Source organism: Aphelocoma coerulescens, chromosome 13 (assembly GCF_041296385.1).
Source record: "Aphelocoma coerulescens isolate FSJ_1873_10779 chromosome 13, UR_Acoe_1.0, whole genome shotgun sequence".
In the NCBI taxonomy this organism is placed as follows: Eukaryota; Metazoa; Chordata; class Aves; order Passeriformes; family Corvidae; genus Aphelocoma; species Aphelocoma coerulescens.
The window spans coordinates 15,129,691-15,150,880 of NC_091027.1; the positions used below are offsets into that span (position 1 = coordinate 15,129,691).

The window sequence follows — 21,190 nt, forward strand, 5'->3', positions numbered from 1 at the left end:
ACAGCTCAAATGTGACCATCCTAGTGCACTAGAAATCAGGATCCCAAGCCAAAGTTAAAACAACAAATCCAAATCACGTATCTTTCTCGTATTTACTAATGAAAAGTGGGAATCCAAAGCTGTCTTGTAATTTGGGAGGTTGAAACTGAGATATCTGTTTTACCACTGAAACCACAGTGAAAGGTCTCAGCCAAGCAGCTCTGCCTTATTGCTTCCACAATCCCAGTACTGCCCATGTTGACACTTTGATTCCACATTTATGGAGTCAGTGCACAGCCACCGCTGCTCTTTAAATTAACACAAACTTCTGCATGTGAACGTCATCTATTGGTTTTTTTTTTTTAACAGAGAAAATACTAATGTGAAGTTTCAAAGCACTCAGGACAACCTTCAGCTCCTCTGTCCTGCCCTTCGAGTGTTCAGAGCTCTTTTCCTTCAGCACATTGAACAATCTCACCACAGACAAGCTATTTAATTTATCCCCTTTGGTTACTGTGTAAGTCCTGGTGAACCACTCCTGCTTCTAGGCTGTGGTGCCTTTTCCACCTTCCTGACAGCTGCACAGGGGGCCAGGTGTCCACAAAAGCAACTGAGCAAACCCAGCCCAGGGTTTGTTTCTGATAGTGAGAGGCAGTGAGTATGAGACAGAAGCAGGAGCCAGTCCTGTAGATGCCTGAGGAAAGCTGGGAGGAGGCTCTTGCTGTGAGGAACAGGCCCACAGCCCACACTCTGAGACAATATGAAGATGACTTTCACAAGAGATTGTAAACAAATGGTTCAATCCAGAAACAAATGGTTCAATCTGAGACAATATGAAGATGACTTTCACAAGAGATTGTAAACAAATGGTTCAATCCAGAAAGCTGCTGAAAGCAGCTACACTAGAAAGAAAGGAAGAGTGCAGAAAAGGACCTCCCAAGAAATAAACCACACATGGATGTCTCTGAGTAGGCCCCCACTCAATATGAGGTGTAATTTCATTCACAACTTCAGGACATTTGAGACAGGCATCTCAACATTACTGGTGCCCAGCCACTGGCCTGATTTATTCACTGATTTAGCATGGGGGCTTCTAACTTCCCTTCAGATTGCATTCTTTTGTGTAAAAGCTTGCCTGCATAAATCTGAATCAGTAGAAAATATTCTGAAAATGCCCAAGTTTTCCACAAATACACTCCTGCTGAAGCATCCAGTGGAAACTCACACTCTACAACCAAGTTTTTACAGACAAAGAGAAAAGTCCTTTGCTGTGGAACACCCCAACATTGTTCAGGCAGAAGAGGCAGACTCTATGCAGTCTTTTGGAGATCTGTTTTCACAATAGGTCCTGCACCTGAGCCTTCAGAGAAAAGCCACTCATCCTGCAAATACGTAACTGCATCCTTAGCACTCACCTGCTCTGGCCTCCACCAGGCAATTTGCACCAGAGTACAAGTACATTGAAGCTAATTAGGTGAAAATATTCATGACCACCTGCCCATTAAACCCTCCCTGCCATCAGCTGCAGTCTCAGCTGCTTTGGAGGAGTTGCACTTACAGCACTCGCAGAGACCGGAGCCCGTTGAAGGCGTGGACGGGGATGCACCGGAGCCTGTTGTAACTCAGGATGCTGCAGAAGGGGAGAGCACAGTCACAACTCCCTGTTGGCTTGGATTATTTCTCTACTAATTCAACCACAGAGAAGCATGGAAAGCCACATGCTTAAGCAACAAGATCTACACTAATTGCTCAACAGCTAAGATGGTGTTGGAAAAGCAATTAAAAAACTGTTATCAAAACTTGGGCTACTTACAGCGTTGATAATTGAGTCATGTTGCTGAAGGTGTGGTTGGCCAATACACTGATGCTGTTGTTGCTCAAATCACTGAAAAAACACACAGAGAAAATACAATTTACATGTATGAATTATGAAATATGCCTTTTTTGAAAGATTACATAATATCTGCACAGCAAATGCTTGAAGAAACTGAAAAGTCACATATTATCAACTGGTGTATTTTCTGACCAACATAGAATGAGCTTTAATGGAAAAGCACATCAGACTCCCCTAAAAAGCCTCAGACTCAGACATATTAAGGCATATCTCCAGCATATAGCATTCAATGAAAAGAACAAATGAAGAAATGATACAAATACTGCTGAATATTTACTGTTCCAACTTGCTTTGCAATATATTCTAGGCACCCCATTTCCATATGCTCTTCATATTGACAGCTACTAGAACAAAATTTCATTTTTCATTTTAAGAAGTCTTTTAGGCTCGACCAGAACATTTTGTTTCGTTATTAGTCTCCCTTGAAAAGCAAAATTAGAGATGTTTCCAAATAAAAAACACTCTTAAAACAAAGGATTCCAGTTTTTCCTCCATGTTGTTTTTGTCTGAGCTAGTCCAGCCCATTTGACTGGAGTATCTGCACAGCTGATTGCAACAGCATTTGAAAATTCCTGATAAATAGTTGAGGCAGGAAATGTCATTCCTGCGTATTTCAGGGAGCCATTTACAGAACAAAGCCTAGCTGTGTCTCTATCTGGATGACTGTTCACAGCAGAAACAGCTATGCAAATTGTCATTGCCTTAGCATTATAAATACTGCCTCATCTAGCACAAATTAATGTGTCTCCTCTGCTAATGACCTTTACAGATAAATCTGCCAAGTGAAACTGCAGCAGCCAGTGTGAGAGTTTCATCCTCTCGATGTCCTGCAGAGCAAGGGGCTTCTCAGGCACCTCACTCTTTATGAACATTTATTGGCAGCAGCATCTCCCGTGAAATTCTTTCCAAATTCAAATTACAGAAGGTTTTGGGGTTTGGTGTTTTCCACCAGCCTCCCCCCACCCAATACTAATTATTTATGTTCCACCAACAGCATAGTGCAGAAAGAGTCATGCAATTTTCCTAACATTGAAACCACGTGTTTCTTACATCAGTGTCAGGTGTCTGAAGGCAGAGAGCCCCTTCGGCACAGCAGGCAGATGGTTTCCTTCCAAGTATCTGAAAAAAGTCAGATTTCACAATTACACAAGCACATTAACAAGAACTCATGTCACTCAATCTACACCATGAATGAGGACAATATAAAGGCAGTCACTAATGAAATTATCTTTGATTCATTGCTTTGAAACTCTAAGTGTTTTTACTTTATATATTAATTATCCCACATGCAAAGCATGACAGCACCTTATTGATTTACTTTATTTGTTTTAAGACTTGGAAGTGCATAAAGGATCTCTGGCCTACAGCAAACAGAAATGACCATTTGGTTCTTCTGTGACAGCAGCTGAAGAAGGGGAGAAAAATTGCATGGCTTGTGCCCTGAACTTAAAGTTACCTTTCCCAAGTCTCTCCAACAGTGCTGACTGCTCCCTGACCCTGTGAGGGAGGCTTTGTCTTGTGCATGTGAGTTCCTTGTACAGCCAGAATGGGAAGAGGAGCTGCACTCCCAGATCTCTGTGCTGCAAAAGGTCCCACTTTTTCCAGCGCCAACACAAACATCCCCAAGTCTGGTGGCACATCCACCACAGCAATACACCCTCCTCACCTCTCTTTTTCACAGCACCCTGGTACAGGAGGAAAGCTCTGTATAAATTAAAGACCAAAGACCAAGCTCTCTTGGAACAGAGGTTTCTCCTACATGCATTACATATATTTAACAGCATATCTTGTGTTTCCAGTGTGGCAGCTGTTTGAGACACCACTGGACCTGTCTCCACGCAGACACAGGCACAGTAGAGCTAAAGCCTTTGGGGATAATCCTGAGTCCTCATACAGGCAAATAGTGCCACATTTTGCAGTTTTTCTCCACTGAGGAAACACGGTCAGTGAGTAACTCAGCAAAACCCCCTGAAAATCACAATACTTTTAAAAAGCTTGCCTACAAGAGAGCATGGGTACTCCAGTCTCCACAGCTGGCTTGTGGTAGCAATGGGATGTGGGTGTTCCCCTGTTTATTACAGTAAGATAGAGACAGAGCTGGAGGTTATTTTCCTTATCTTTTAGGTGGAGCTGCATCCCTGGAAGATACCAAAGTAATAAGGCTCCAATGGAAAGTGGCTACTGTGGTACCATGGCACTGTCAGGATGTTTTTCCAGACATCCTCCAGAAGCAACATCTACCTGGGAAACAAATCCATCCTCTCAGAAAGCACTGTGGAGGAGGAAGCCATTCCTCCCTCCACAGGTGGGACAAAAGATGAAATTATATTTCCCTTCCTTACGTGATACTGCAAGGATTTTTCCTGAGGTAGACATGGGGCAATGCAATTGATATGGCATGTTTTGAAACATAATCAAGTGTAGCCAGGAAATGCAGCCCACAGACACCAGAACACTTAATGTGCTGCCTCTGCTGCTGAAAACAGAATCCGATAATCGTGTTAAGACTTTTTATTCCACACATACAATTTCCTTTTCTTTGGCAACAGGCCTCCTTATTCTGTACTTACTATACCAAACAACAATAGATTATTCCTGTGCTCTGTGTTCCTTCTCTACATTAACTGTAACAGCACAGAGATCCTTGTGTAAACTAAATCCAAGAAAATTTTCCCACAAACTTTATTTTTACATCTTTCAAAAATAAAATCTATAAAAACGAACAAAATTTCTTCCATAATATATTTTATAGCTGGCATTATTCCCACCCCCACCTTTTGTTTCAGCATAATGACCTCTCACCATTTTCTGCTGCTTCAGATCTCTTTTCTACTGAACTCCAACTGAACTACTCCAGCCAGCCTCACAGTCACCCCTTCTGCCTGTGCACAGGATCCCATCCTGCAGTTACCCCAGAGCATGCAGTGGAGCTCACCTAACTCCTGCCAGGATTGAGCTGGACAAGGTGGGAATGCCAGCTTCTGGCTTTTTCACCAAAAGAAGTTACTTTCTCAATTAAAAAACCCTACTGAACTAATGAATCTCTCCCCTGACAACAATCACAAGCATGGAGTGAGAGAGATGCAGAGCCAGCAAAGCAGGGACAGAGCATCACTAACCAGAGCAGGGGTTAGCTGTGCCACACTTCCACCTCCCATGGATATCCATACTCAGCAAGTGGAAAGCCACTTTTTTAGCCAGATTTTGGCTAAATTTGTTATAAATGATTGTGAAAACGGAGTTCCTTGGTAATTTCACACCCTAAATTGTTATGTAGGAGATTCTCAGAATTTAGACACGCATGTTACATTTTAAACAGGGCAAACCACATCTCTTTCCCCCAGTCATGGTCTGCTGTGGATGCAGCAAGATGCTAGGAGTCTGTGCCTTCCCCTTTATCACAGAAAATCACAAATCTCAAACCCATGCAAGAGGGCAGGTTAAGGACTAGTCTTTATTCCAAATGTAAAATCCCAAGGATTTCTAAAGGAAATCAAAAGCAGGTCATGTATTATGTATTTGGAAGTTATATATGATTTTAGTTTAGGAAAGGAGACTCTTGCAATATGCTGAATTCTTCAGGAACATATTTTCAGGATATTTTCTTGTTGATCTCAATATGAAACAGCCTGCAATTTAAACAAACTGATGGTGGTGAGCCAAAGTTTTTCCCTACTCTTTTGCTTTCTGGGGCAATCAAAAGTCAAGGGTGCACATTTTAATTCAGTGCTTTATGACTCAGACTAACATAGACATGCAGACCCCTGGAGTTAAACTCCTACAGAAGATCTGCTTTGAATAGCTCTGGATTTGCACTGCAGCAATTTGATGGTTATATAAATGTGCTAGCAGAAAACTGCAATACTCATACCAGTGCTATAGTTTCTGAATAAACACAATTTAACTCTGAAAAAGTACTGATAACACACTTTTCATGCATCCATAAGAACAATCTGCCACTGTTAAACCTCTCACCCCATTATCCAAGGCATGGCAGCATTTTCTAAGCTGAAGGCATTCATTCTGAAAGCACATTTAAGCGCAGGGAATTTGAAATAACCAAGGCTTTTAGGGCATAAGAGCTTGCCAAGAATCAGGAGGATCTGGGATGCCAGATTTGAGACAAACAACTGCAGCAGAGGAGGTGCCTCTGTCAGAGCTGGGGGTGCAGGGGCAGCCCCTCCCCACATTGCTGGGCTCAGCAGGATGGATGGGGGCTGCAAGAGGCCTAGAAGCTGGACATGGTGAATAGAAGAATTATTCCTGAGGGCGAATGGGCAGAGACACAAAACTTTTGTGTATTTATGTATACACATATATAAATAAAAACCCACAGATGAAGCTACAGATACCCTGCCAAAAAAAACCCTCAAAACAGCCATAAAAGAGTGAATGTGGAGGGAAGATTAAATTTTTAATTCTTTTCGGTCTTTAGCCAAAGGAATATGATGTCCATGGTGTCTGGTATGCAAAGAAATTCTGGTATGAATGAAGAAAAATATATGTCTAATTTTAATTCTGGGAATCAAGTTATTAATATACAGAGTCAAGACTGAGTGTCAGTTCCCTTAAAATAGACACTGACTGCTATCCAAAACAACCTAATTTGCTTCCTAAGGTCTCCAGGCTCTCATTTAAATATCAGAATGGAGGTTTTTGGTCTTTTATTTTACTCTGGGAATGCTGCTGAGAATCCTCAAGTCCCAAAAATGACTTGTAACCAACAAGCAATTAACAAAGCAAAAACTGAAAAAAAACCCCAAACCAAAACACCACAAAATCTGTTTTCAGCTCTCAAAGAAAGCCACTGCCTTCCTACCTGGAAAGGTTTCTTCTAGAACATGGCCAGGGTGGCTGGCACTGTGGGACAGGGCCTGCAGCAGCCCCAGGGTTCATCCAGCACCTTCCACACACACCAACATTGCATATAAAAAATTTAAAACCATGCATAAAAGATGACAGCTGCTCTTTTTCCAACGTGTCTATTTTTATACTGAAACCACTTGGATTGGAGGTGATATAACCAGCACAAGGTGCCAGAGCATCGTGTAACAATTTGAATCACTTGGAATCCTTTTTGTACTGAGATGTCAATTCAGCCATAAAGTCAAGCTCACAGTGGCAATCTGTGCTAAGAGGAGAAACTGGAGAGAGAAATCAGTTCTCAGGCAGTAATTGAAAAGGCACAAAACCTCTCCTTTAAATATTCCACAAAGAATGTCACATTACAAAAAAAAAAAGATACTTGGCAATTTTATGTAGCTCTAAAGTTAAGTTACACTCTAAAATTTTTAATGTCCATACCCAATATCCTAAAATTTTGAGTCAAATTTCATTTCCTAAAAATGGTGGTCTAGAAAAGAATTGGATTGTGAAAGATGAAGCATCAACAAAACTCGAATTTTAAGAGCTTCAATACAGTTTCTTGAGAGGAAACAAAAATCAAGTGTGGATTTAGGTTCAAATATGGATCTTGAGCTTTCTTAAGCTTTGACAAATTTGGACTTTGGATTTTGCTGTATTTGTACTTCAGACCACAACCTCCATGTATGACACACAGACACATGGCTGTGTTTGAGAGAAAGTTAAACCTTTAATCTCTGCTAGTGCTAATGTCACCTTTGTGATATGTACTCAAACTTTACCAGTCACTGAACACGTTATTTGATAGTATTGATATTATTTACTTTTTCTAAACTATCAGGTTTGAAGTGCAGATTAATTCCTCTATTTCATCTGTAACTAAAATATCCTCTACAGAACTCTCCCTTCTCTCAACAGGAGAATCCCCCTCTGTAGAAAATGAAGCAGGACCAAGTAAGCCTAGGCTTTGGCCTAATTGTTTCTCTCCTTTATTATCAAAGGAAAATTCACTGATGCCTGTGCTGAGGGTCAGTGTGTAGAACAGTGTGAATTGCCAGACAAGCAAGAGCATTTGCATTCTCAAGCAGATGATTTTCATCAGATATCTCCTTCCACAGTTTCCCTTTGATCAGCAGCAATACAGGCAAACTGAAAAATGGTGCTAAACTGCTACAATATTCCACACATAAATATGCTTTGGGCTTATTTATGGCATCGATTTGCATGGCCCAGGTACAAGCCACTGTTTTTAGTCACAAGTCAAAGGAAATCACAAGTGCCTTGGAACTGGAAAAGGGGGTTGGGATTGGTGGTAAATACCTCCAAGTAAATGTGAAAACCAATGTGTCAAATGCATGAACAGACCAGGCAGAACAAGGAACAGAAATGGGAGAGAAAAGCTTTGTGAGGAGAGAAAGAGAAATGGCAAAAGTAATGCAAATATTAGCATTCATTAATATAAATGAGAGGAAAATAATCGCTAACGATGATGTATGGATGCAGGTTTCCCTAACAATCCCACCAGTGCTATCCTATAGCTCAGTGCCATGACAACATTTGGAGTCTAGAGATGACATGATTGGTACACATTTATTCTAAAACACACACGCTCATTATGTTACAGCTTGTGCACACGCTGTCCACATAATTGCCTCCAATGTTTTTCCCCAGTGCAAAATGTTATTTGCTGTAGGTCCATAAAAGCAGCTGGATGCTGTCAGATAAGACTTTATTAGAAATAGACTATACTTTTGTGAATAAAAGAAAAAATCTAGTGTTCACACACTGAGGTAATACATAAAAGGAGAAAGAGCATGGGAAACTTAGTTCAAACAGACTAAGGGGAAAAAAAATTGAAGAAAAGGAAAGCCTAAAACACTAAGCAGCAGCAAGGCTAAGTTCCAAACTAGCTCATTGCATGAACATTTTACTTCTGAACATCTGGAGTAGAAAATGGAGTATGTTCAAAAAATCCAAGGTTTCTCTTCAGGGCAAGCAAACAGTGGGAAAAAATGTAGGCAGGATGTAAATATACAGTGAAGGAATATCCAGTGAAGGAATTTGCAAGAAACAACATAATATTTTCCTATTCCCAAGAAGCTGGAAGAAAACTTGCCCATGATGATGGGGTTTTCTGAAGGAAAAGCTGGGAAATAGAAATGTCTTGCATCATCATTCCTCTAGAAAGCCAGGACACTTAGTGATCTTTTCAACTCTGTTCTAGATGGAAGCCTTCCCTGCCAAGGTAATCCCTGCTCCCAAGAGTGGTACAAACAAAACACAGGGATGTCTCCTATCATTCCAAGCTCTAAACATGAAGAAGATAATGGTTTTCACATGTCTTGTATACATATACATCCAAACCAGAAACTCAGAATGAACAGGGGAAGGAGCGAGTCTGTCTCCAGTCCACTCTGCAATAAAACTTCGCTGGGGATCTTTTTTGCTGAGTGTAGGTACAGTGAAATTTGACCCAGAACGGGTAATATTTCCCCTATGTGCCTGTGCAAGAGATATCCTCATTTGTGCACATTGCTATTTAATACCTGTTACAAGGAAAGGATTCCTGGTTTAAGACTATTTTAGGACCTCTAAAAGAATTCAAAGGAACTTCTGAGAAGGCTATGTTCAGCCACAACAGAGTGGTTTAAGCAGATATGTGGCAGCTCTTTTTCTTAAACCACGTTGCACAAAAGCACTGCAGTTTAATAAAAAGCACTGCAACCAATGTGCCTGGCAGATGAATACGTCAGCAGTGGGAGGTTGTAAATGTCAGCCTGGTGCATTCATAAAAATTGCACTGAAATGCTCCCGTGCATCCTGTCACTGCTCAAGCCTCCTGCAGCAAGGGAGCTGTGGGATACAGGGACAAGAGGCTCTGCATGTCCTTGTCATCTCCTTGGCACTCATCACTGTGGGCTTGGGCAATTGAGCAAGGCAGGTCTCTTTCACCCTGTGCCCAGGTTGAAACTGGGTTGGGTTCCCTCTGCCAGGTTCCAGCTGTCCTCAAGGTGAGGCAAGAGGCTGGGTTCCACAGGAGATGCTGCTTATCAGAGTAACAATGGCAATTGTCACACAGAACAATAAAAATGTGTAGGTTCACAGTGGTAACTTGTAACCTGCATGATATAGCAGGTTATGGGCAACATCTCTACCTCAATCTGGAAGCAGAAGAAAGGCAAGTAAGACTGATTATTTTTTATTTACTTATTTCATTCTTTTCACAGTTTCCACAAACACATCAAATTTCATGCTTCAGTACCTGCAACCCATCTTTTGGTGTAGATACAAATAAGGAGTTCAGTTTATGTTGGTTGAGAGGAGAATGAGATCAGGATTGAATTTTGAGACAGCTGGGACAGATTCAAAGGTTATATTTGCAGAATATGAAATATTCAGAGCCAGGCAGTCCATGGCTGTCTGTGTTCTGCTGACACATTTCTGGATGGAAAGCAGAAAGCTGAACTAGAGCTTTGCACAGCCAAAAGGCTCCTACTGAAGAAGAGAGTCACGTAAACTCCTATGAACTCAAACTGCTCAGTTCCAGGCTATTGCCTCATTTGCCAAGAAGTGGTTAAGAAATACAGCCATTTTTAAGATTGTGAGATTAATTTTACTCTTTTTGTGAAAGCTATGTCATCAGTGTATCAGATAGTATCAGTAAAACTCAATATGCAAAATTTAAACATAAAAATTCCTCAGTGTGGCAGTGGAAATCAAAGTTACATCTGTGATATCTTACTGTTGGCAAGTTACATTTGAATGCAATGAAACCTGAACAAAAGCAGAGCAGGGATGACCTTGCAGACTTCTTAACACTGATGGCAGTACATAAGGGAATCCAGCCCAGGAACTGGCTTTTAATTCAATTCACTATTAACCACACCCCGGCCAAAGGTGTTCCAAGGATGTATTCATTAATGCAAGATTTCCATGCTGAGTTGCCACAGGCACTTCCAGTACCCTTCTCATTCAGCAACAAAGCCTTGAATTGACTACAACACTGGTAAAACCAGTGTAAACCCCATTCTCCCCCTGGGAAGGGAGCAAAAATAATAGTAGATATGAGAAAATAGCAGAATCAGATTTTAGTTCATTGTAAAATTCACCAAACATACCAATGAACTCAACCAATTATTTTCACATAGAAATGTTGATGAGATTGTAACAAGTTTCAGTAATGACTCACCTGGGATAGATTTGAATAAGGGCCTGAAGGGGAAAAGCTCAGTATTTCTACTGCCAACTGCTTAAGCCAAGCAGTTCCACCAGTGTTTTTTCTTTCCATGGAAAGAAAATCCACTATAAAGCCCTAGTGAGGCATAGATGAAAAGACAACTAGAAAGATGGTTCTCAACTAGGATGAATTTACTTTACAATATAATCTAATTGTCTGTTATTTTAGCCATTTCATGAGGTTTGGAGAAAAGAATTCCTTGTTTCCACCACCAGCTTTCTTTTCCCCTTTTTTAATCTCCTCAGAGGATAATCAGCTCACAGCTGCGTAACTCAGGAACATATTTTCATCATCCCTTCAAACTGCCTATTGTGATCTTGGGCTCTCACAGAAGCACTACAGGATTATTTGATACTAATATATGCATTTGTTCCTACACCCAGAATTAATGGGTACAAGGACAGATAAACTCCGTTCCCATTACAGAGCGATTTATTCAGTCAAGGGACAAATAAGAAGAAGAATAATGGTTAGAACATACTGGAAACACCAAAGCACAGATGACTAAAGTCAAAGGCAAGCCCCCCATGGACCTACAAAGGCTCACTACGATGCAGTTTCATGAAGTTCTTGAGAGAGGGGATATGTAAAAGGTAACTCACAGCTCAGTCACGTCCTTGGGAATTCCCCTGGGCAGCATCCGCAGCCCTTTGTTGCTGCAGCGAACCACCGAGTCCACACAGGTACACTGGGAAGGACAAGGAGGGGAAAGCAAGCAGCTGCTTTCATCATTACCTGCACAGGGAGAGAAGCAGAGTGTGAGGAAATCAGCATTCCAGCCCAAGGCATGCACTCTGAAGATGCATGCACTCTGAAGATATCTGGTGACAAGGACCAGAGAGGGGAACCCCTGAATCCAGAGTAACCATCACAGCATTCTAAACTAGATCCAAGGCTTTGGATCACCCTGCCTTCATGCAAGTTCTTTAGGCAACATGAACAGTGCATACACTGAATAGAAATATTTTTAATTTTTTTTTTTTTTCCTAAGGAGAATCTACTTTGCAATTCTGCAAATTACAGTGCAATCGGTTGTATGAATCCCAAATCGTCCCCCCACCCACAATATGCAGCTGAAATGGAGAACTCAACCAGCACATTGCCCTTAAATTCATCTAGACAGGTGATATTCACTATCTACTCGCCTTTTGAAAGACTTTTCTAAAATTCAGCTTTTAGATGTCTATTTTTCACTTTCTAAAGTCAGCCTGGCACTTTGTTTATGATCTGAATTGTAAAGCCTCATTGTTTTTAACAATGATAACCAGGCAAACAACAAACTGAAGCAGCACACTTCCAACTTCTGGCAATCCATCTGTGCGCACATAAAAATATCAACTTTCTCCAAAAATGGTTTCAAAGGTCCATAAACAGCAGATTAAATCTTGTAATTGAAGAACAATAGGGTTTCTGCAGTAGAAACCAGCACTTTGAAGCTAAGAACATTAAAGCATGGATTTTCCCCAAAAGCAACAGGCTTTGCAAAACATAAGGCACATGCCTGCAGCAGGAGCACGATGTATGCGAAAGGAAACACTTAGTGGCACATTCTCTGGATGACAGGGAGGGGAACCACACAACTGTGTGTGAGCACAGGCAGCCTGAGCTGCCCGGCACAGAGACCCAGAGCTCCCAGCCTGCTGTCATTATGTGCTGCCTGCTCCTGCCTTTTAACTGATGCAAGGACTAATTGAGACAGATCTGTTTCTTTCTTCTCTCTGCTGGAGGCACCCATGAGCATTGAGATTAAAGAAAAAGACTGGAAGTCCTGGTACAAGATAACAGAATTACCCCTGACTGTATGGGTAGGAATCATTTGCATTCAGAGGGCTGGGGAGGCACCACCAGACTACAGAAGAACAGAAGATTTTTTTTCTTTTCTTCCCTGCTGAGTTTAATGACTGGAAACAAAATTCAAAGTCCTTCATAAGCCTGCAGAAAGAGCATGTTTTTTTCAGCATATTTAACTTTCCCCTGTGTTTTGTGTTTCACACCCTGCCACCACCTACTTTCCGTTTGCCTCGACTGCAAGTTACTGCCTGACAGAGAAAGCTCCCAACTGTGGAATGACATTTTGTGCACCAGGGTTCCTCTCGTCTCCCAAGTGTGGAATGTCGTTCTGTGGACCAGGATTTTGCTTGGTTTTGGTTTCTTTTTTTTCTCTTAAATTAAAAGTGAATTATTCTTTTATGACTAAACTTGGGTCTCTTGAGCTCTGAGCTCAAGAACCTGGGCCTGTTGCCAGATTGCTTGACTAGGACAGCAATTAATTTTTACTCTAAGTAGGGAACTTCTATCACTCATTGTCTCCTCAGAGGTATGACTAACTACATCTCCAGCCTATCTGGTCTTAACAAGCTGCAAGTCAAGTTAGCAGGGCATTCACTAGGCGATTTTCTCCTTACTATTTTCTCTAAAATCTGCTTGCTCACAAGACAAAAACTACCTGTAGGATGAAAGAAATGTCAGGGTATTTTCTTCTAAAACTTTATAGACCCAACAAAGCATGAAGCGTCACTGAGTCATTTCAAATAATATCTAAGTGTTTTTTTATTTCCCTGTATTCACCTTTTACTAGTGACCCTGAACAATATCCAAATCTAAAAAACTTTTCAAGCCCACTGGCTTTAGAGTGTTAACTAAGACTGTGAATAAGGAAGTGGGAGGAAGGCCCAGGATTACACCAGGATTAGACAAAGCAGAGCATTTGTCCATAGTAAATTAATTCTTGTATTTAGGTGTTGACTGTAGAAATTCAGACTCTGGAAATCAAGAATAAAAATAAAGTACTGATAGAGAACAGTGATCTCCAGCTTTAGGTGGCTGTCTTTTTTATCACTAAAGCAAAATGTTTGCTATGCAGCACTGCTTGGTAGGGAGGGACCTTCTCACAGAGGTGCCAACATTGCCACAAGTGCCAAATCAATTTGGGTTTTCTTACCATCACAGGTGAAGTCCTGGACATCTACATCTTGGATTGGAATATCCTTTAAGAAAAAGGGTTTCAAGCAGCGTGGATTTCCACTGACAATTCTCTTCTTCCTCAGCCATTTCCCCAGCCAGGCCAAATGGCAGTTACAATTAAAAGAGTTAGCCAGCAAATTACTGAAAGGGAACAAAACATGATTCCATTACACAAGAACATATAGAAATACTGAAATAACTACAGAAAGACGAGGGGCTCCAAGTCCAGGCTCTTTCCTGTGCTCTGTTCCTGTGAGATCCCTCCTCCATTCTGCAGATCTGGGAAGTTCTATGCATAGAACTATAGAACTAGTTCTATACTAGGGCTGGGATTGCAATTAAAATATATATAGTTATGCATATATAGACATATGTTTATAAACCAAAGTGCTAACAGTTATTATTTAGACATACTTACATCACTGGATTTATAGTGGAATTCAATCCAAGCTACAGCTCACACCCAAGTCTAAACTCACCTCACAAACTGCACCCATGTGTGCGTGATCTTCAACATGATCATGTACTTGTCCCAGCACACTCATGCTCTCCCCTTGCCTCTGTTCCAGCCCATACAAATCAGTGCCAGGAGGGAGCCACTGGCAAGCTGAATTTGGGTTTCCTGACTTTCATCTTGAGCCACTTAGGAAGTTTTCTCAGGTCTGGATATCTGTAGTGAAAAGCATCTGCTCTGCTGCCTTGTGAACTTTGTGGGGTCTGCTTCAAATCTTGCTCCAGCTCCCAAAATATCTTCCATACAGAGCTACAGCCTAGGCATGGTACTGTGGTGTGCAGCCCCCAAAGCAATCATCTGACAGCCTCCACGGGAGGGATGGATCCCTAAAACAGCCTGGCTTAGCAGCTCTTTCCCAGCTAAACTTCAGATGAAGGAAAAAGGCTGATATCCCTGGTAAAAAGGGAGAGCTGATTGTGTTATGCACAGAGACAGAGACAGGGAGAATCAACAGCCTCAGTCTGAGGTTGCCTCATGGAAGAAAAATGAGCTGTCAGGGCCTGTGTACGGAAAATGAAGTATCTAAACTAATACTGATGGAATTTTCACATCATGTGTGAATGTGTGCAAGAGTTAATACTTTGGTAGCACAGAAAGATGATAATGAAATTTCTTTAAATCATAGCACATCTTTTAAGACAAGAAATTTGAAGACAAGAAATGGGCACTTCAAGTGCAGGTATAGTAGCTGAAGTAGCTGGTAAGTCTTCACTTGCAACATGCTTTCACAAACCTAAACATGCAGTCAAAATCACATCAGGACTTCAGCCAAATAATTCCTACAGAAAACAATAGTATTGAGGACAAAAACACATGGCACAATTGAGGTGTGGCAGTTAGAAAGCAAACTCCTAAATCCTGTAGGTTCTAGGCCAACATCACATAGCCACAGTATGATTTACAGCTGCTCTCAGCACTGCAGAACAGCCTCCTTCAATCACTGCTCTGCCCTGGAGCTCTGGGGTTAATCCCATGTGGATCTAACACAGGCTTATGGACATTGCAGAGAGAGGAAAACTGGGGGGAGTAGAAAACTCAGCATAATGTTATAAAAACACTCCACCTGCTTCACACTAAGATTCAAAGGCAAGGCTAACGCTGCAGAAAGGTGAGAAAACCAACAGGTTACACGAGAGCTTTCAGACAGAAGGTGCAAAAGAGCACTGAAAGCAATACTCTAATTCTAGCTGCTTTCCTTCTGAATTGTTTTCCATTTTCTTTAATCCATAATGGCACCACATGCAGGATGCTTTGTATATTTTCCACACTGATACACTTTGGCATGAGCAGTGCCTAAACCAAATGTCTAAACCGCCGACGCTGAGTGAGCCAGTGCTTCAAAGGCCATTTGTTCCACTGATGGGAGAGAGTGAGATCATATCCACAGAACTACTTCCATGACACAAATCCTCAGAATTAAATAATCCACAATTGGAAACAAACAGCAGGTGTGTATAATCAGGTTTCTGGAAAACCAGCAGCTCTGAGGGTGAAGGATATTTTGCACATCTAGAGAGCATCTTACCTGGAAAACCAGCAGCTCTGAGGGTGAAGGATATTTTGCACATCTAGAGAGCATCTTACCAAGATGTATCAAAAACTTTCACAAACATTCAATCTACAAAATGCTTCATATCAAAAACTAGTAATTATCCCTGTCCAGAGAGGAGAGATCGTTTTGACTTAATGTGCCACTGCTCACTACCTGAGCAGCAGTAACTATCCACGAAGCCTCCTTTTCTTCTTGGCAAACACAGGTTAACATATGATGAAAAATTATTGGAATCTTTAGTTTAGAAGTGAGATTATGCTTTTTCTTAGGGAGTAAGAAAGAAATAGGATGCTACAGATAAAATTAATAAATAAACAAATATACCATTTAGAAATTCGAATCACTCCAGGCAAAAAAAGGGCAAATTTATCTTGTCAGCAATTCCACACATCCTTCTTCTACTTTAGCAAGATCTAGATTTTATCCTTTTCCAACTGCAGAGTAGTGATTTTTAGCTTTAATGCAGTATGAAGCTCACACATGTCCCTACATACAGGCTCTTTCCATGGTAAGACTGTGATTTTGATAGAAATATAAGATGAAGGCTCTCCTTAAAATATCACATAGGTAAAGAGATTCCCTACTTGACCTGAAATGGAATTGAAAGTCTGGGAAGGCTAATTATATGCCAAAGCTTTACTGTGGAATCTGACTATTCAAGTGGAGTTCTCAAATCAGAAACAGTAATGTTGGGCAGAAAAATTGATGTGAAAACTCATCATTAATAATCAGAGTTCCTACACATACAATAGTGATTTACCCACTCAGACAGAAATACAGCAATCAAACTTTTAGCAGAGATTTTGTACTAACATTAAATTCAGAAGTGTTTACTCAAGGACATAGACATATTTTAAAAATCAAGGGGAAATAGAAGTCTGGAAGAATGAAATATGCATATCCTACTACAAGTGCCTCTTCAAAATTGCAAAGAAGTCATAGAATATTAACTATTTAAATGGATTCCAATGACCTGTTAGAAAAACATGCTGAAACACATCCGGATGTTTTTGAAATTAGGTTGAAAATATATTCTGGAATTCAGGGTAAGTTTATACAAGAATAGCTACATGTCGTTCTGGCATTAGCTTCATGCAGTTATTTTAATAATAATCCATGGAAAAGCAGTTCTGCTTGCAAATATGTCCCCATGACTGTGTAAGGACTGAAAGACATGACTGAGTTCTCAGTGTGACAAAGTGCAAGTGCACTTCAAATTAAGATGCTACAGTGCCTAGTTTGACCAGTAACAAATAAAAAATTGTTGTTTTTTCTACAAAATAGATATTGTTCCTCTATTGAAAATCGTTAGTCAGGGTGTTATCTTCAGAGCTGTCCATGTTTTGAGAATATCAATGAGACTGACTCACAAAGAGTAGAACAAAAGGAGCAATATTCTTTAGTGTTGTAAATATGCCAATATAAAAATGGAAATGGAACCTTGCATGAATTTTTGTGTCCCATTAATAGATGTAAAAAAGCATTACAATACCCAATTAGCTCCCAAAGTGTGGGCTGAACAGGGAAAGCAGCCACACTATCTAACTTCAGTGGTGTTGCCATCCAATAAATCCACCTACAACGGAGCACTGCCGGGAAATGAACACAGCTGAATTCTGCATTTATATGTCAAAAATCACCCTGGCCTCAACCTAGTGTCTAAAGAAGTCAAAACCACACCTTTTCTGTCTGTAGATCAAACACAGAATGAAAATGTGTCAAAGAACAAACTTTTCCACCAAGACACAGCTAGGAAACAATGGGATTATAAATCAGTGCCAAAGCAATGCATTCTAATTAGCAGCAGCTTTAATTGTTCTCACTAGAAAGTGCAACAATCTTTTTCCACAGATGAAAAAAGAAAATGGGCTTTTTCCTAATAAAATATGAGAAAGACAATTCTGTGAAAGCAAGGTAGGGGCTTTTAAGACTGATTCAGAGAGTCCCAGTACAAAGGGAGCCACAGAAGGAAGCATGGAGACAACTGCAAGAGGAGCACAGTGACAACAAGCTTTCAGCAAGTGCCACTTGCTTTGACCAGAGACTTGAAAACAGTCAATAAAAATAATCTGCTTGTGTTTCTCTCTTTGTCCATCAATTTCAAGGAGACTCTTGGGACTACACAACGTAAAAGGAAAGAAAATTCTGTGTTCCTTATGCTGCACGGAGCTAATGCCAAAATGATAACTGATTTGCTGGTGAAAAGTTGTAACAGCAAAGGGAAAGTGTGAGCAACAAAACAGCTGAGAGTCAACACTTCTTTCTTTGCCCAAACATGATGGAGAGTGCTTTCCAATCCTGAAATGCAATAGCACTGAGAGTTTATTTTGACTGGACAATTAGCCTGTATTTTCAGGACAGAGAATTTCCATCAACAGCAACAGCAGGGTCCCCTCTCACAGCTGGAAACAGGCAGACTTTCTTTCCATATTTATCAGTCTGTACTTTATTAAAATGGACACCCTAAAAAAGCATTTAAAAGTATTTAAGAAGCATGAGAAATATTTTAAAGAATGATTGAGAAGTGTAAGAGAATTAAAAGAAAGCTTAGGTTGGGATTTTTAAATTCACATTCAGTAAGACTTGACTACTTTGGTCTTCTTCAGATGGTTTGAAAATCTAAGAATTAGCTAGTAGACTTCTGATGTTTAACTAATTTAACTGAAATCCAAGAAAGCTGTTCTTACAAAATCAGACTCTACTGACACTAAAGCAGCTTCAGGGAGCTGAAGTGTGTGATAAGCTATGCCCTTTGGATCTGCAGAAAGTGTTTCACATGACCTTCCCCTGCACGTTGCACTGGACTATGACACAGCAGAACACATGGTCATCCTGCCTGAGGCTGGCAACCTCCAAGTGCTTGCAGCCACTCCAGCTGAAACTATTCCATTTTTTTTTTTTTTTTAAATCACACATTGTATCCTCCAAACCTGTGATTTCAGTAGGATGGAGTTTTCTTTCCCTAGATGAGGTTTTCCATATAAACTGAAATGTTGTCTTTTTAAAAGGAAAGCACAGAAGAACCATACCATACCACAAAAAGATAACTCACATTGTAGACAAAGAGACCAGCGTGCTGAAGGCTCCAGGGGTGATGGTGCTGATGTGATTGTCATACAGAGAAAGGAGCCTCACTGAGCTCAGGCCAGCAAAGGTGTCGTTGTTTATACAGCTGATAGAGTTGCTCCTCAGCATCCTGCAAGGATTAACACAGGGAATTAGGAACTACTGGGACAGGGTATAATTTCAGGATAGGAGGTGCTTTACCAAGGGCATCAACAGATGCTTTGGAAAGCACTTTGTTTTTATTGGTGGCTGAACACAGCTAGAGGAGGGTTAGATTCATGTAAACATGGTCTCATGAATTTAAAATGCATCTCTTCCATTCAACATTAGAGGCTGATGGGAGCTGCATGTCTGAAAGCAGTATGCAATTAAAATTATGATCAGTGACAACCTTGAAATAAAAACTAAAGGCTCAATTTAATAAATATCTGAGAGTAAGCTGAGATGTATTTCAGAGATCAATTGAGAAAGACTGCCAGAAGTGTGTGACAATAACAATACCAGCTGCATTTCCTCTGCTCCTATCCTGGATGTTATTTGTAATCTGCACTGCAAAAGTATGAAAGAAAACAGTATCCTCATCAAAAATCAAGGAATATCTTAGGAAAGATTTCCAGACCTGGCACAGGCTCTGGAATGTCATTCTCATCAATAATTGTGAAGACAAAACCCAGTAATCATTCTATAAAATGGTCTTTGCTTGGTGCTTGTACCAGATGAATCAGTGCTGTGTTTTGGAAGATACATCTCTCGGAGTTGTTATGGTAACAATGAACTCGACAATAAAGACCAATTAATCTGAAAGACTGGAGTATCTTGTTTCACTCTATTGCAAAAAAGGCTCATGTGTATTTGTTACACTGCATGCCAATCAATATCTGGGTCTGTGAACATCACTGCACTGTTGTGATATTCCTACTTAGGTGAAACATGATTCAGTAATTAAAGCACACTACCAAAAATCCACAAAATACATGCAGGTTTTTCTGCTGTTGCAGTGAATTGACCCTCCAAACTGAGGAGGGTTAACTCCTTGGTAATCAAATTCATGCAGTGAACAATGGAAATCCAGACTCCCTTAGGAATCTGGATTTAAATCTCAGATTGGTATCTGCCAGCTGGGCATTGAAGTGCTACAGCAATAGCTACCTGGAAATCACCAAAGAGAGTTTAGTTATGGCTGGGAAAACATCCCCAGTGTCATCACAAGCATTCAGTGTTTGAGGCTGAACCTTGTGTTGCTTTTGCATCACTGTTCTCTGTGCTCAGCTACCACCAGAGGCACCACGGTCTCCGGAATTTTGGGATTGCAACTGGGGTGAAACTGTGTCAGGAAAGACCCACAGGAACATAAAGGCCTTTAAAAGCTGGACCATGACCCTGATGAATGCCAAAAGTTACTATTTTAATGCTGAAAGAAAGTCAAGTAATGGATAGCAATATATGTCCCTCAAGCCAAACCCTCTGGTTTCATATCATGGTTCACCATGCACTGTGTGCCCTTCCTGAAAGAAAACTTTTACTCACAAATCCTCATATCATGCTGTGTATATTTAGACTGCTTTATCAGCTGGGGGAAATGTAGGTCAGGTCAGCAGGATAGCTTGAATGTTAAGCATCTTTTTATTAAAAAATGCTGAATTTTGTTTAGGAGCACTGCCACAGGCTGCTTTACAGTATAAAAATTAATTTAGTATCTATGGGCAGTATTTTCAAATCCCTTAGTAAAGTGCATACATTAAATTAAAGAACAGATGGCTGTAACCACAAAAAATGTTAATGGAACAGCAAAAGTTCCATATTTGTCATTATAGAACAAAGTCCTTGAAATGAAACTTGAATTTCTTTTTACACTTGAGTAAGGACTGAACTAATTGTGTCATGATACCTTGCAACATAAGTAGTAATTTTTGCTAATGAATAAATTGCAGATTTTAATTGTATTTTGATTTCTAGAGTCTATTTATTGACAGCCCCACCTATTTGAGTGCTTTCTTTCTACAGCACAGTTCCAATTTGGGTGGAGGAGGAGTGGGAGGATGCACAGATAGCAAACATGTTCCTACATGCCTAGTTTCCACAGGAAATAACAAAATAATAAAAACATTAAATAACTGGAAG

General features: G+C 40.5%; 1 protein-coding gene across 4 annotated transcripts in view; it reads right to left on the reverse strand.

Annotated features, from left to right (window-relative positions):
• The window catches only part of SLIT3 (slit guidance ligand 3), a 521,085-nt gene that overhangs the window by 79,541 nt on the left and 420,354 nt on the right, over positions 1-21,190 (reverse strand). For all 4 annotated transcript variants that reach the window (XM_069029271.1, XM_069029274.1, XM_069029272.1 and 1 more), the window contains exons 19-24: positions 19,056-19,199; positions 13,915-14,078; positions 11,576-11,708; positions 2,924-2,992; positions 1,793-1,864; positions 1,538-1,609 (exon numbers count right to left, since the gene is read on the reverse strand). In XM_069029271.1, the coding sequence (XP_068885372.1) occupies positions 1,538-1,609; positions 1,793-1,864; positions 2,924-2,992; positions 11,576-11,708; positions 13,915-14,078; positions 19,056-19,199 (654 nt within the window). The remainder of the gene's footprint in view (positions 1-1,537; positions 1,610-1,792; positions 1,865-2,923; positions 2,993-11,575; positions 11,709-13,914; positions 14,079-19,055; positions 19,200-21,190) is intronic.